Source organism: Nelumbo lutea, chromosome 4 (assembly GCF_056320005.1).
Source record: "Nelumbo lutea isolate HS-2025 chromosome 4, American lotus-T2T, whole genome shotgun sequence".
Lineage (NCBI taxonomy): Eukaryota > Viridiplantae > Streptophyta > Magnoliopsida > Proteales > Nelumbonaceae > Nelumbo > Nelumbo lutea.
In genome coordinates this window covers 100,896,762-100,911,738 of record NC_142687.1, presented here as the reverse complement: position 1 = coordinate 100,911,738, position 14,977 = coordinate 100,896,762, and the positions used below count along the sequence as shown (strand labels likewise).

At 37.1% G+C, this 14,977-nt stretch overlaps 1 protein-coding gene across 1 annotated transcript in view; it reads right to left on the bottom strand.

Moving 5' to 3' along the window:
* LOC148862213 (26S proteasome regulatory subunit 6A homolog) overlaps positions 1–14,977 on the bottom strand; it is a 39,145-nt gene that overhangs the window by 9,931 nt on the left and 14,237 nt on the right. Inside the window, exons 4-7 of the mRNA XM_088985489.1 lie at positions 13,967–14,158; positions 12,723–12,914; positions 7,907–8,025; positions 1,488–1,575 (exon numbers count right to left, since the gene is read on the bottom strand). Of these exons, the coding sequence (XP_088841615.1) occupies positions 1,488–1,575; positions 7,907–8,025; positions 12,723–12,914; positions 13,967–14,158 (591 nt within the window). The remainder of the gene's footprint in view (positions 1–1,487; positions 1,576–7,906; positions 8,026–12,722; positions 12,915–13,966; positions 14,159–14,977) is intronic.

Below are 14,977 nucleotides of genomic sequence, written 5' to 3'. Positions count from 1 at the left end.
AGGTTGTTTATAAAAATGGACATTGGGCCCACTAGCAAAAAGGGCATTTATCAAGAAACATATTGGATGAGATCCAAGGTGAAACTACATTGAGGAAAGGGATGTTAACTCCATGAGAATGAGTTTTCTCTCCTACCATGTGGCTTGCCTCAAACCAAATGTGACACTCGTAAGAGAATATCAAGAGAAATCTTAAGAGATACAATTGGAAAGAGGATCTTGGAAAAATAACAAAATAGGTGATAAAGCCCAACTGGACATTGCACTATATCATCTAGCAAAAGGACAGAAAATTGCAAAACTGATTAGAGAGATTCCCTCAAATCATGATAAATTAGAGCGATTCACTCAAACCAAATAGAGAGATTCTCTCAAATTAGCTAAGTGGGGCCGATTTAAATGGTTGTAACAGCACCCAAATTGTTGTCTAAAGAAGGAAAACTACAGTTGGATGAATTAACTTTTATGTGTGGGCCCAATCCCTTGCCAAGTACCATTTGGTCCCAACAACAACTATTAGGAATTGGACCAGACTTTAATGAGAGACCCACTTACCTTAGAAAAAAAATGGGATAAAAAAAAACTTTTCTTTGATCAATAAACTTCAAATTTCATTAAACCAAAAAATAGAATACAAAGAGGGAGACAAAATCTCTTAACTCTCCCCAAATTTAATGGAGTTACAACTGAGCCCAAAATAACTGATTTCTTCCCACCCCTTGTTTTGCCAAGACATCAGCAAAACCATTCTTTTGACCCAATTAAATCTCATATGAGATAAAAAAATATAAAAAAATATCATCAAGCTGCCAATTTGGTGGGCCCCATGTCAATCTCACATGGTTGGTCGAGCATGGCTCCTTGCATTTGAATTCAAATCTTTTTAGCAGGTTCATCTAACAATGAACCTCTATAAATAGAGGAGAGAACAAGAGGAAAGGTCCTCCTTCAGCTCCTCACTGTAACACTTTTTTTCTTATAGAAAAGAAGAAGACTTCATCCGATCAGTAATTCCCATTCCAAATTGTTGCAACTTATGTCCATGCCACCAAGATTCTTACGGCTAAATTGTTGTAGCTTCCAACTCAAGAATCCAAGTCATCAAACTGTTGCTACCAAGAAGGCTCTCATCAAATCATTACAACCAAGGGACCTTCTACAATTAAAGATTAGCGTCGTGGTTCACGTTCAAATCAACAATTGATTGTGAACAAAAAGCTTTGTTCATACACAATCAATCACTACTTGTTTCTTCTACAATTGAAAGTGAACAAGCTTTTTGCATTGTGTACTCAACAAGTGAATCGGAGTGCATTCTTCACTGAGGAAGAAGGGGAAAAAAAGAATTGTGCCACAAATTTACACGCGAAACTTGTGTTGGTAATAGCAAAAAGAATTGTTAAATATAAACCTGATCGGGAAGCTATAACAAATGACTTCAACCAATATAAGAATGTCAAACACCACAAAGGTTAGGAAGTACATACTTTTATCCGCTCATCACTGCTAAAACCATCTAGTTGGTTTAGTAGCTCCAACATTGTTCGTTGCACTTCTCTATCTCCACTTACTTCACTGCAGCAAAGACGAGTGGAATGCCCACATTAGCAACATGTCTTTTGAAAAGAGCTAATAGTTAATGCTAGCTTATAACATATCTAAGCTGCAGTTCACATTATTCAACTTGACTTCAACAAGCAAAAATATAAGCACACAACAGTACCCCATATAAAAAGAAGTCACATCCAAATATCTGGGCTAGGCCTGGGCCCAAGACTTTAGGCCCAGTCCAATATATAGTGTTATTTGATAATGAGATGTATATAAATATATATGTATTTATTTTGATCAATAACAATCAAATTTTAGTAATAAAGAGAGATGAAGTCCAAATATATACAAGTACTCATTGCTCAGATAAGGAGTCCTATCTCTACCCCTTTTTGTTTCCTTTTGAATTTATAAAAACACTCCAAACATTTGATTTTACAACTGCGCCCAAAATATTTGTTCTTTCTCCAACCCCTAGCTTAGCTAGAGCATCCGTCAAGCTGTTAACTTCCCCTGGAACCCTTTGAATCTTCACCTCCATGTCCCTAGTCAAGCACTTAAAAGTTTTTAGCCTCATTACTGTAGACCATAAAGCAGCTTCTCTTGCAACCATCCAACCACCACCAGTTTTAACTCTCTTACAATAATCAGCTTCCCCAAATTCATCTCCTTTGACCTTTGTACACCTTCCATTACTACCAGGACTTCAGCCCTTGGTGAGTCATCTACTCCAATCAGGCCCAAGAACAAAATAGCAATATTAGTTTCTTCATCTCTAAACAGTCCCCCAACTCGTGAGGCTCCCAGGCTCCCCTACTACTCCCATCAAAGTTATAAGAAGCCTTTGTCCGGTGGTGTCCAACTTTTGTGATGATGATAGCAATGAGTCAATTTTTCTACAACTTTTTATGTTTTTATGTCTAAAGATATTTCGTATTTATCACACTTATTTTTTTTAACACGATGAATTTAAAAATATTAGAGATGTGCTAAATGTTTTCTACAAAATTTGTTTGTTGTAACCTTTTTGTGCTTTTATCTTTTTATTTTTATTATCTAATTATGGCATCAAGGGTTAACACATTTTTTTGTATTTATTTTGTGTTCTCCGCAAATTTTTCCCTTTTTATAAATTTTTTTATATTTTGTTATTTAATAGTGACATCATGGGTTGACCTATTTGACCGGATGGTTGGATTGCTGAACTACCACTTGGACAAAAGAATGGTTTCGCTTTGGGGTTGTTTTAAAAACTATGGTTTTTTATATTGTTAAGCGTATTGGATATAGATCTAATCTAGTAGTAGTTCAAATTACATTTTCTGCCCTCACAATCAGAGTGAAACCAAATTCACAAATAGGAGTATAGATATTATATATACAATATTTGATATTTTATGAAGTATGGAATAATTCTTAAACATGCATTATATATTATATAACAAATACCAGACCTGCTCATGATCACCCCTACTTGCAATGTTTTATTACATTTATGGATGACTACTCTCATTATACATGGTTATATCTACTAAAATCAAAGATAAGATTCCTCCGATTGCTAGCCTGCTTTATCAAATGATTGTTATACAGTTTGGAAAAAGAAGGAAAATTACAATCAAGTGATGCAGCCTCAGCACCTATTAGAAGAAAAAATTAGGAAAACAAGGGAAAGGAGGAAGAAGAAAGTTCAATATATTTCAAATTTCAAGCATAACATACAACCCTAACATAATGTTAGATTTATAATGAACCTTAAAACAGTTAATTACAATCAAGCCCCTATAAAATATAAAAATTACAAATAAACCCAAATTCTACATTGAACAAAATAAATCCTGAATTAATGTCATCTATGCCTAACATAAGTGCAAAAACTTATTACAACCAAACATGGATGCTAAGATAACACCCAAGCCCAAACCAAAACCAACCCAAACCCAAACCATAATTATCAAAAAATAAATAAATAAATAACACCCAAACCAACTACAGGAGGACAGCAAAGACAGACAAAGAAATGACAACAAACCCTCCTCCCCACTAGAAAAAGAACTAGTCTTCAGCTTCAAATGACTTGTCATACCCATCGTTGTCCTCATTCCAAACCTTTCCTCCTTCCCCTAACAACTTCTTCATTCCCTCTTCCCTTTTGCTCTTTTCAAATACTCCGAAAGCTCTTCTAGCAAACTCTTCGCCTCACCAAAAAAAATAACCCTAAGCTCTTGCCAATTCTAACATCCCTATCAACCAAGCTCCTGATCTCCATTTTATCCACATCCTCCTTTCTAAGTTGTTGAGAAAAAGCAGAACTCACACCAACCCAACCTCCCTCCTTATTTCCTGGCCCTGGCCTAACCATAGATCTTCCTTTGTCGGAGTCAATGTTTTCTCCTTTGTTGCAGCTTGAAAACTCTACCCCCTCCTTTCTTCTTGGAATCTACATCTTTTTAATCTTTGATACGTGGACAAAATGAAACTTGTTAGATTCTCTGCTTTCTCTACCCCTTCTAGATGTTCAACATCTCCTCACCCATACGAGTGAAATGGATGAGGACTGCTAAAAGCAAGGCAGATAGCTTAGCCAAGCAAGGGGTACATAGAACACACATGTTTTGGGCTCAAATGTAGTACTGATTTGGGACAGCTTCTATAGCTGGTTCTTTTCACAACTTCTTGTTGTAATCATGTTTCTCTCATAATTAATGAAATTTTTTGTGTTGCTGATACAAAAAAAAAAAAAACATCTTCCTTATCCATGCTTCTTCTCCGACCTAAATCGCCTCCTATTCTACCGACTGTGACTTACAAGATTTTGGAAATTCTCACTCTACTGACAAACCAGTTTCCCTGTACTTGTCCAAAACCTCTTCCAAGTCCTCAACACAACAAATGGCTTTCGGATTCTTGTTGTCGCCCCTTCCCAGCATTCCTTCCTTGCCCCGTAGCAACAGTGTCAGGACAACCTTTCCATTTTATAAGGTAGCATTGATAACCACCTAGTTGGGAGGTGACAATCTCATCTTAGGGAACACTCTCAATCGGTTTGGGGCATGCGAAGTCTAAACTGGGGGCAAAAATGATACTAGTACTAAAGGTGTAGTACCAACTATGGCCACACTTGTAGGTAAAGTAGGAGGCTTGAAGGTGCCTCAATAAGGAAACAAATTCTCTACATTGAAAGTTGGAGTAATCCCCATATCCATAGTTAAGTCAAGTTCATGTGTTAGATCATGTCTTTTGGGTGATGTGAAATGGGCAATTGGCTCGGGCATATAACTTTTTGAAATAGTGATTTGGGTAATACTTAGGACACACACAAACCATAGCATAATCGATCTCATTGAATTCTTGATTTTGAAATGACATTTGTAGAGCTCTCATTACTTAAAACAATTTCTTGTCTTATACTAATATGCAAACCATGAATATGTAGAGCAAAAAAATCAACAGAAGTAAAAGTACAAGCATCGAGAGGTAAGAGAACAAGGTCAACAAGTGTACAAAATGTAAAACATAGACAGTCTCAAAAGGTCTTTTGTCAGCTGATCAATTGACTAAATTGTTATTGGCAAACTTCACAATAGATAACGCCGAGTCCCAACTGCCAAAAGTGTTCACCTACCAAACATGCAAGTGTTAGACGGTGTATGCCCTTAGCTCCAAGCAAACTGATGTATTCTGACTTTTATCATTAATAAAATCATATTATAATTATTTCAAATTTGTGTTTGGTATGTTTTCTGTCTATTACCCCTTAAACTGGACATCTATGAGAATGAGACTTGTGTTAGTTTAGAAAGTTCTTAGCCATTGGATAGACTTGAGGAGTTTATCCTGACAAGGCTAATACTGATGTACTACCAAATTAGTGGAGCAACTTGCCTCAGTTGCTAGGGTTAGACCCAAGATACAGCCAGTGGGTATTTATGTGAAACATTGAACATGAACCAATTTTCAGTTATTACTGAAAGTTGCACTTAACACTAGACTGCAGAATGACATTGCACTAGGTTTTGGACTGGCTGCTTTTGATATGCCAACCAATGAGATGCTTTAATGGTCAAATACCTAGGTATATTGGAGCAGTTTGGAATATCACCTAAGTGGGTGATCAATGCGATAGAATCAACCACTTTATTAGACAGAGAATATCGGATTGACACTCTCTCTAATGGAAACCTAAAATTATTGACAATGGATTTCCACGTTTTTGAAATCGATTTTTCAAAGTGTATTTATATTTATAATAAATTATTTTATGAAAATGTTTGCAAAAGGTTTTAATCACAAGACCCATCTAAGCAGAGGATGTGGCACTGCAATAAGCAATCAAGGAAAGGTACTTCCCTATGAACAGTGTTTGGATTTTTTTTTATGAATAGTGTTTGAATATTTTAGGTTGGGAGATTTAGAGCAAAAGATCATTTAGTGTTGAAACTTGATGGACATATATTTTATATTAATCCATTATCTTTGGGCATCATAAGGTGGCTGAAATCAAAGATCGCTTACACAATTACACTTTAAGTGTTGGGCCCATACTAAACTAAACCCAATTCGATTGGCTTAGGGTTCACTAGGTTTACCTAGTGAATTCTGCCAATGTGTTTCTACGCATGGGCCAAACCTTTATGGACTAATATGACAACATTGTGGGTCTCACATAATACAATATCCAGGCCTAATTGACTTGCAACTTATGTAATTAAAGAACCACTTAAGTTATGGGCCTAACCCATTAACTAGTAAGAATGTGTCTCTATGCATGGGCCAAACCTTTATGAACTAATATGACAACATTGTGGGTCTCACATAATACAATATCCAGGCCTAATTGACTTGCAACTAATGTAATTAAAGAACCACTTAAGTTATGGGCCTAGCCCATTAACTAGTAAGAATGGTCACATGAACACTTAAGTTGTCATGTGCAAATGGTTATTTGGGTTGAATTGTCTATGGGTTTGGGCTTGGAGCTCTTTGTTATTAATGTAGTTAGGAGTCTTGCCACCTTAGAGAACTTCTAATAAGATTAGAACTCAGAGTTGGGGAACATTTAAACTTAAGAAACCTTGTGACTATTGATTTTTCCCCATGGCTCCATTTTTTTTATCAGTAACAGTGAAATTTTATTAATAATAAAAATCAGGTTTACACAGGGATGGAGCTAAAAAAGTCTCAACTCCAGCTACCCAAGAAACTTTCTGACCATGCAGTGATTACAAAATAGCCCAAAATAATGTATCTCTATTTACCCCTTGCCTAGCTAGACCATCAGTCAATGCATTTGCACTTCTCTTTATCCATGTACATTGAATTTCCATGTCCTTGGTTAACCACTTATACTTCCTCTTTTCATTGCTGTATTTCCACATCATAGCACTGTCCTCTTTTAGCCATTTCACCACCGTTTCAGAATCACCTTCTATAACCACCTTTTTTATATTCATTTCCTTGACCTTATGTATCCCTTCAATAGCTCCTAAAATCTCAGCCCTCAAAGAGTCACCCACCCCAATCGGCCCAGAGTACAAGGCTAACAAGTTCCCTATTTCATCCCTTATCACACCCCCAATTCCAAAAGGCCCTGGGTTGCCTATGTTGCTGCCATCAAAGTTCAGTTTAGTGAACCCAAGGGGTGAAGGAGTCCAGCACACTTTTAATATCTTTCTACATAAACCTGAATCTGCAATCTCCTTCCAACTCCTTAACAGCTCATCAACTGAGAACACTTTGAACAGTTCCAATGTTCTCAACCATTGTACCATCCTAATGTGGATGATCTCCATGATTTCTTCCGCACTTCTCTCTTTATTTGAGAAGATCCTTGAGTTCCTCTTCTCCCACACTATCCAACAGACTGCAGCTCTACCACACCTCCACATGATTTTAGCCCTTTTAGTTGGCCAATTAGGCATGGAAGAAAACAAGCTTTAAACATTCAAAGGGGGAGTCCACCTGCATCCAAACAGAGAAGTAAACCATACCCAAATAGCTTTAACAAACCGACAAGATATTAGTAAATGATATCCAGACTCACCATCAGACTTACAGAGAACACACCAATGAGGAGACAAGCAGCTGTTGGGTCTTTTAACATAAAAAAAGTGAAAAATCTTTCGGTGTGAAATACTTGGGCCATATTTTACTAGTTTTACAATGAGAACTATACTTTCCCTGCCATTTACATTAAAAACAATAGGTAAAACATTCAAGTCAGAAAACTGTGTCCATTTTACAGAGACCAAGTGCACACACAATACCATATAATTATTTAACCAATTAATTTAAGAAACCAATGATCCAAATGGTAATTGCATGACTTGGGGCATCATAAAACATAAAGGAATACCTATCAAACCGCTTTGTTCCAATTGCATCAATCTCATCTATAAATATTATGCAGGGAGATTTCTCCTTTGCAAGTTGAAAAGCATCACGAACAAGTTTTGCTCCATCTCCAATGAACATCTGAAAAATTCCACGTCACAAATCAAACAGGAATTGCTTTGAACAATGATGAAACACGATTTACGTGTATTATACCATTTACCATAGTGGCAATTTGTTCAAGGTTTAGCAGACCTTTCAAACCCCTCCTGAAAGAGTTCTATGGAGGTACACAAGGGCAGTCATCTCATGGGTTGTTAGGGAAGAAAGAAATGAGGCCATTAAAGAAGCAGAGGTTTATAAGCATTTGATTTAACAGCATAAACATTAAGGTAATTCATTAGATCAAAACACTAGTTTGTTTGATAATTTCTCAATCAAGGAGTGGGGTAGAGAGTGGTTTTGAATTAACAACTCTGCTCTGCCAAGAAAAATCCTCTTCTCATCAATGGAGACCACCTGCACTTCATAAAATGAAATGGAATTTCGATCGTAACAGTTTAGGCAATCCCAAGTCCATCTGACTCCTGGAGGAGGGTTGGGGCTGTATAGGGATTGTGATGGCTTTATTTTGGGTTTTGGCATTATATTCAGGAAATTGTGGCCATAGAGACTCCACCACAGCCAAACTGACAGCTGTACTTCAAGGACTAAAAATTGCAATATCTCTAGACCTTAACAATCTGATTATGGAAATTGGAGAGGGAACTGAATGTGATTTATATGTTGAATGAATAGAATGATATGCTTTGATGAGGAGGGGAAGATTCTTAACAAGTGTTTGATGAAAGAAATACAAGAGATGAAGAGGGGAAGATTGTTAGCAAGTGTTTGGGTTCACAGATCAGCTAACAGCATGCTTGATGCTTAGGCAAGACAAGGTGTAAACAGTGATCAAATGTATCTTCGTATTTGTAATGAGATTTAGAGGTAAAAGAGTAGGCGATGGTGGGTTATAGGTGGCTGTGCAAACCTAAGCTATCATGCTTTTTAAATTGCAATGATATTTGTAAATTTTGTATATATTAATTCTTTGGTAAAAGTGAAGCAAGTGCTTATAAGAAGATTTTAAACAAGTCTCAACAAAAGAAATTCAAGAAAAAAGGTCAAAAAGTAGACTTGCGAAATGCATCACCAACTGGAAAAAAAAAGTGACAGTTTGACCAGTCAAATGTTCTTTGATTTGGCTGAAATTTGGTGCCCAATATTGTAAAACTTCAGCTCAATCCAACATGTAAAAGTACCCCAACCTAAGACTTTAAGTGGGCTGGATTTTTTGTTCTGCAAGTCATGGTCAAAGTCCTAGTCAATAAGTTGACTAGCATTTATGGTAATTTTGGTCATTACTATTTACAGTAAAGGATGACTTACTATTTTTAGTAATTTTGGGTTTCTTATGTTTAGTGGAATTACGAATTAGGGAGCTATAGTGTGTCCTAGTTTGAAAAGGAACTTTATAATTTTTGTTTGAAGTTTGGAAAGGAACTAGAAGGACTTGGAAGTTAGAATCCAAATAGGAGTTGGGAGTGGTACTTCGGGTCTATAAAAGTGTGTCAACAGATCTTGTAAAAGGCAATCTATTCCATTGAAATGAGCAAAGAATTCCTTTTGTTTTCTAGTTCTGCCATAGCCAGCAGCTTTAGTAGAATTAACTCTTGCTTCCTCTTCTATTTTCCCTTCTTTATTTGCTAGTTAATACTTGTGCCTGAAGCTTATGGTGAGTGTTGGAATTCTCTGATTCAAAAAGTCAAACTATTCATTAAAAAGAAGTGTTCAAAAGCATACCTAAACTTACAGATACAGAGAGATGGAATGATGTAAGCAAATGATGCTACACAGCTTATTTGCCTTTTCAAATCTAGAGTCACAAAGAACCTATCCAACTTAGAACATATTGGGTTCTCATAAAAATTGGGCTAAGTATATTTTGTTTGCCCCATGGTATTTCTCTAAGCTCATGAAACTCAATAAAGCTATTAAATCTCTTCATACTGGCAGCTAACATTTGCCTCAAACTATTGGTCAGTTGGAGAATCTAGCAACATTAAAATGACCATGATGGTGCCAGTATCCATTTCCTCTTTCCCCCCACAAATCCCTAACCCATCTTCTATCAATCCCCTACACTTTGGATTCCTAGATCAACAAAGTATCAGCCTATCAGGTCTTTTTCTTCTAAGAACTTCTTTGATTGCTCTACTCCTAGTGGCAGCACCCAAGCCTCTCACATTCCCACTAACTTTCTTCATGTCACCGGCCTTAAATTTAGTCCTGCACTACATCTCTCTCCTCCTTAATTGTTTCCTTTTCTTCTACCGCTTCTAGCACTTAAATCTTTATCACCCTTGACATCATTCATCAACATCTCCACTTCACTCATTTTCCTTTTCCTGCTTTTTCCAACATAGGACTTAATTTACTTTGGAGAGTTTATCAATAGTCTCATTTTGTTGACCAACTCCCCCAATGGCTTCCCCTCTTTGCTATCTACTTTCTTTCACCCATTTGTTCCTTTGCTTTTTCTAACATAGGACTTAATTTACTTTGGAGAGTTTATCAATAGTCTCATTTTGTTGACTAACTCCCCCACTGGCTACTCCCCTTTGCTATCTACTTTCTGTCCCCCATTTGCTCTTTCCCCTTCTTCCTCATCGACACAAACACGCTCCCTCTCTTTCTTCCATCACCTCACCACCCCACTTCAGTATCTCTCTCTTCCCCATCCCCTCTACTGCTTCAACCCCCCCCCCAATTCTGCCTTATGACCCAGCTCATTGTCTTCAGCCTGCACCCAAGTCTATCTATTACATTATTATTTCCCTTCTCCCTTCCTCTCCTACCTTTCCCTCATCATTTATCTCAACATTTTTTGGCTCTTCAAGAGGATGACTTCGACTCCAAATTATCTGCATGACATTCTGAGTAGACATTAGTCCCCAGAACCACGTGGAATTAACTAGGTGACCCAAATGAATGTCACTTAGGCAAGGAGTCTCCAACCTGGGTTCCTGTTCCTGTTCCTATTCCGGAGAGTTAATAGTGTTCCTTTATGATCAACCTAAGTTACATGAGTGCCTTCCACAAAAGCATTATGAAAGAACTCCAAATCGAGCCTTGTTTCCACTACCGGATTTATCATGCATCTATCCTAGAATGACTTCTCCACCATTGCCCATACACCCTGTATTAGGTTGTGATTTGGTTGAGCTTCCCCCCTCTGCTCGCCTGAGACCCCCTTTGTCACTTGAATCAAATCATTGCTGTCCCTTGCTCCTTCAAATTGTATGTAGTTCTCCACTTCCTGGACCAAATCTTCATTAAGTACCTCCTGGTTATTCTCACCAAATAGATTTGTCAAGTTATGATCCTCCTCTTGGTCCACCACTATACACACCATTGCATCCACAATATCTATGTTGGACTCATTGTCTAAGCTGCTCTCCTGTTCATTTTATTCAAGATTAATCCACCCCAAATCACTTGCCTCCAACAAACGATCACCCCTACATCTCGAGTACCTTGGATTGGGACATTTCGTCTTTGTAGGTTTATGCAGAACCCACAGCATTGCTCTTCCATTCTTACTTCGTAGTTTGTTCCTTCTTCCCCCTCTTCTAGTAGCCATTGAAGGGGACTAGATAGATCAGCCTTATCATCTCCTATCGGGCTAAAACTAACCCCTACCACAAGCATACTTAACAATTCACATGACTTGAGTCCCAGGTTTGGGGACTAATGTCTACTCTGAGTGTCCCAGGGCTAAAACCAACCCCAAATTGCAAGAATAAGTACTTATTTTGAAAATAAGTGCTCAAAAAAATAAGCTAGCCCAGGGCTGCTTATTTTAAGTACTTAAAAAATAAGTGCTTATTTATTTTTTCTGGGACAAGTGTCCCTAAAAAACTTTCAAATGCCAACACTGCCCCTACAAATGGAGAAAACCCTATCATCTTCTCCATTTTCACATAGAGGTTGCAGCGGCAGCACCACAGCAGGGAGCTATACCAGAGCAGCGACCGGAAATTATTCTTGCGATTTGGCTCTCAGGTATGGTGATTCTCAATGTTTTCCCCTGCTATTTCACCATTCCTCTGTTGTTTCTTGTAGTTTTTGCAATTTTTTTAGTCTGAAACCAAATCTGCACCATTCTTGCACAGATCTGAGTTTGGGATGATTAGGACACATCCCACCACCGGCAAAACGACAGTTGTAATCATTTTTCTTAGTTTCATAGCAAAGATACAAACTGTTTGATAATTTTATTGAATTTTTCCATATCCATGTGAATAAATATGCCATTACCCAAAATTGTTTTACACAAATTGTGGCATATTTTTTATATTTTTGCTTACAATGTTGATTGTGTTTTATTCTTAGACTATTTAGCAAAAAAAGACAACAAAATATCACATGTTAATGGAAGGTTATTTCAGATTAGTTTGGTCCTTGAATGTTTTTTTTCTATTTTTTCTAATATTAGCACAAATATTAATAAGATACAGCAATATAAATGATATTATATAGGAACCCGCCTTGTCATTTTGGTCACCTAGGCAGGCGCCTAGTTGCTAAAAGTCAAGTTGGGCAAAGGTGCCCAGCCAAGGGCACCTAGTCGCCTAGGTGACGCCTTGACAACTATGCAAGAGACAAAGCTTCAAACTGATGACCATTAAAAGAATACAGGGAGTATAAGCTACATTCCAGATTTCCTTGCACTATAAAATAATCACCAGAACCAACACTCAAACAACAACAACAACAATAATAATAATAATAACCTGAACCAACTGTGGACCAGCTAGCTTTAAAAATGTAGCATTTGTTTGTGCTGCACATGCACGAGCCATTAAGGTTTTCCCAGTACCAGGTGGTCCATACAAGAGCACTCCCTTTGGTGGACGAATTCCTAATTTCTCAAACCTCTCTTTGTGGGTCATGGGCAAAACAATGGCCTCAATAAGTTCTTGTATCTGCCAAAATAAATAAAGATCCCTCATCAAATAAAGAATGTTCGGTTATTAACAAAGAAATGAAAATTGATAAGATGTTCGGTATTAGTATCTATATTTCTATGACTACCAGGAAATGCAGGTTTAATGCTTTTTTGAAATAAAAAAAATTGTGGAAATTTTTTTTTCATTTTTTTACTTTTCTCCATGCGTGGAGTAGCAGCTGCTTTTGAAGCTGGATGCAGTTTAATTTCCACCAGTTGGTATTAAGCTTTTACATTCACATCCAAAACTTAGAATATACTAAGCAGGTTTCCTTTTAGGCAGTTTTTCCCTTTTCTAGTGAGTCCAATGGGTGTTAACACATCCAAGAAGGCAATTAAACTAATAGAGCCATAAGTTACATCATACTTTGCCCAGCAGCAGTATTAACTTGACATATCAACGTTCCAGGTATTCAGGTAAATAGACATTCAGGACATCACTTCCAAAATTTATGGAACGGCGATAAAGTGACAAATCATATTTAATGCATGTGCAAAAAATAATAAAAATAAGAAAACAAGAATGTTTAGTATGGAGTCCTTATTGGATGTTTGCTTTCTCATGATTTTTTGTTTGTGGTGCTATCTGCCAAGGTTTTATAATCACACAGAGTACCTTCAAGATAAATGTTACATTTAACCATGTTAAGGCAATCAATGTTTGAGGCATGAATTGTTTAGCCTCAAGATAGTCAGAGTTCTGAGTCAAGTCCAAATTCAATAAAATTTAATAGCTCTGATTTAGGAACTGATAGATCCCAGCATACCCCATGAGCACTCTCAAAAGCTTGTGAGAGAAGAATACTCGTAAACAGAAATATTTTTAGGTAGGCTCTGATCTAGGAACTAATCATAAAACGTGGCCCATGTGCACTCTTAAAACACTTGGAGAGAGAGAGAGAGAGAGAGAGAGAGAGAGTACTGGTAATACAAACCAAAATACTTTTAGGTAGAGGGAGATTATGGAAATCTGTAGATGGTTTATTCATGCAAAGTATATATCAAACAATATGTAACATATAAACTCACCTGCTTTTCAAGGCCACCAATATCATTATAATCTTCAGTTGGTTTTTCATCAACCTCCATTGCTTTTACACGTGAATCATACTCTGAGGGAAGAGTATCTAATATCAGGTAGCTGTCCTTGTTAACACCAACCAAATCACCAGGTTTTAGCTTATCTGGATCAACGAGTCCAACAACAGGGAGAAAGATTGTCTACATTGAAGAAGTGAATACCAAAAAAACTTTAGTTTCATACCATGTCAGATGAGATCTAAATCTAGAAGCCAGATGAAAGCCACTTTCTTTAAAGATTACTATTCTTTCTTAGCAGAATATGGATAATCTTATCTAGAACCTAAGAATGAAATATCTTAGTTCATGTAAGTCAAAATAGAAATAAATGTATTTGGAAAAAAAAAAAAACACCGCACTTGGATAGTTGTATAAGCTTTCCTAAATAACCAAATGTATCTGGAAAATTGTGGTCACATCTCTCCAAATACTAGATGGTACCCAAAATAGCCAAATTACAGAAAAAGAATGTCATGTTGTCCATCACATAAGTACTGGCTAAAATGCAGATTTAATGAGCTTGACAAAGATGTGTTTTTGCCGTAACTGTTTACTCTTATATTATTTAATAAAGTCTTCTGCTACTGATAAAAAAAGATATGTTGAGTGCAGCAAGCCCCAAAACAGATCCAAAGACAGTCCCAACTCCTGCATGGGCTGGGTCTGCATCCAACACCTTGGGCAGTGTTCTAGCCTGACTATAAGACAAAAGTTGTATGGAGAAGCTGGAAGAAGCCCAATCTAACCCAGCTCAATGCTTAATCTTAGATGTTTGGCCATCCCTAGGTAGATTTGTGCTCTATAGTAATTTCTCAGTTATTAAAGCTTAACAAAACAAATGGTCGATAGTGAGAGAAAGTGATTCGACTTCTCTCACTGAGAACCCCCCCTTTTCTTCTTTTTTCCTTCCTCTTTCTTCTGACCACACCATTTTCTTGACTTTTCTTCCCCTTTTTCTCA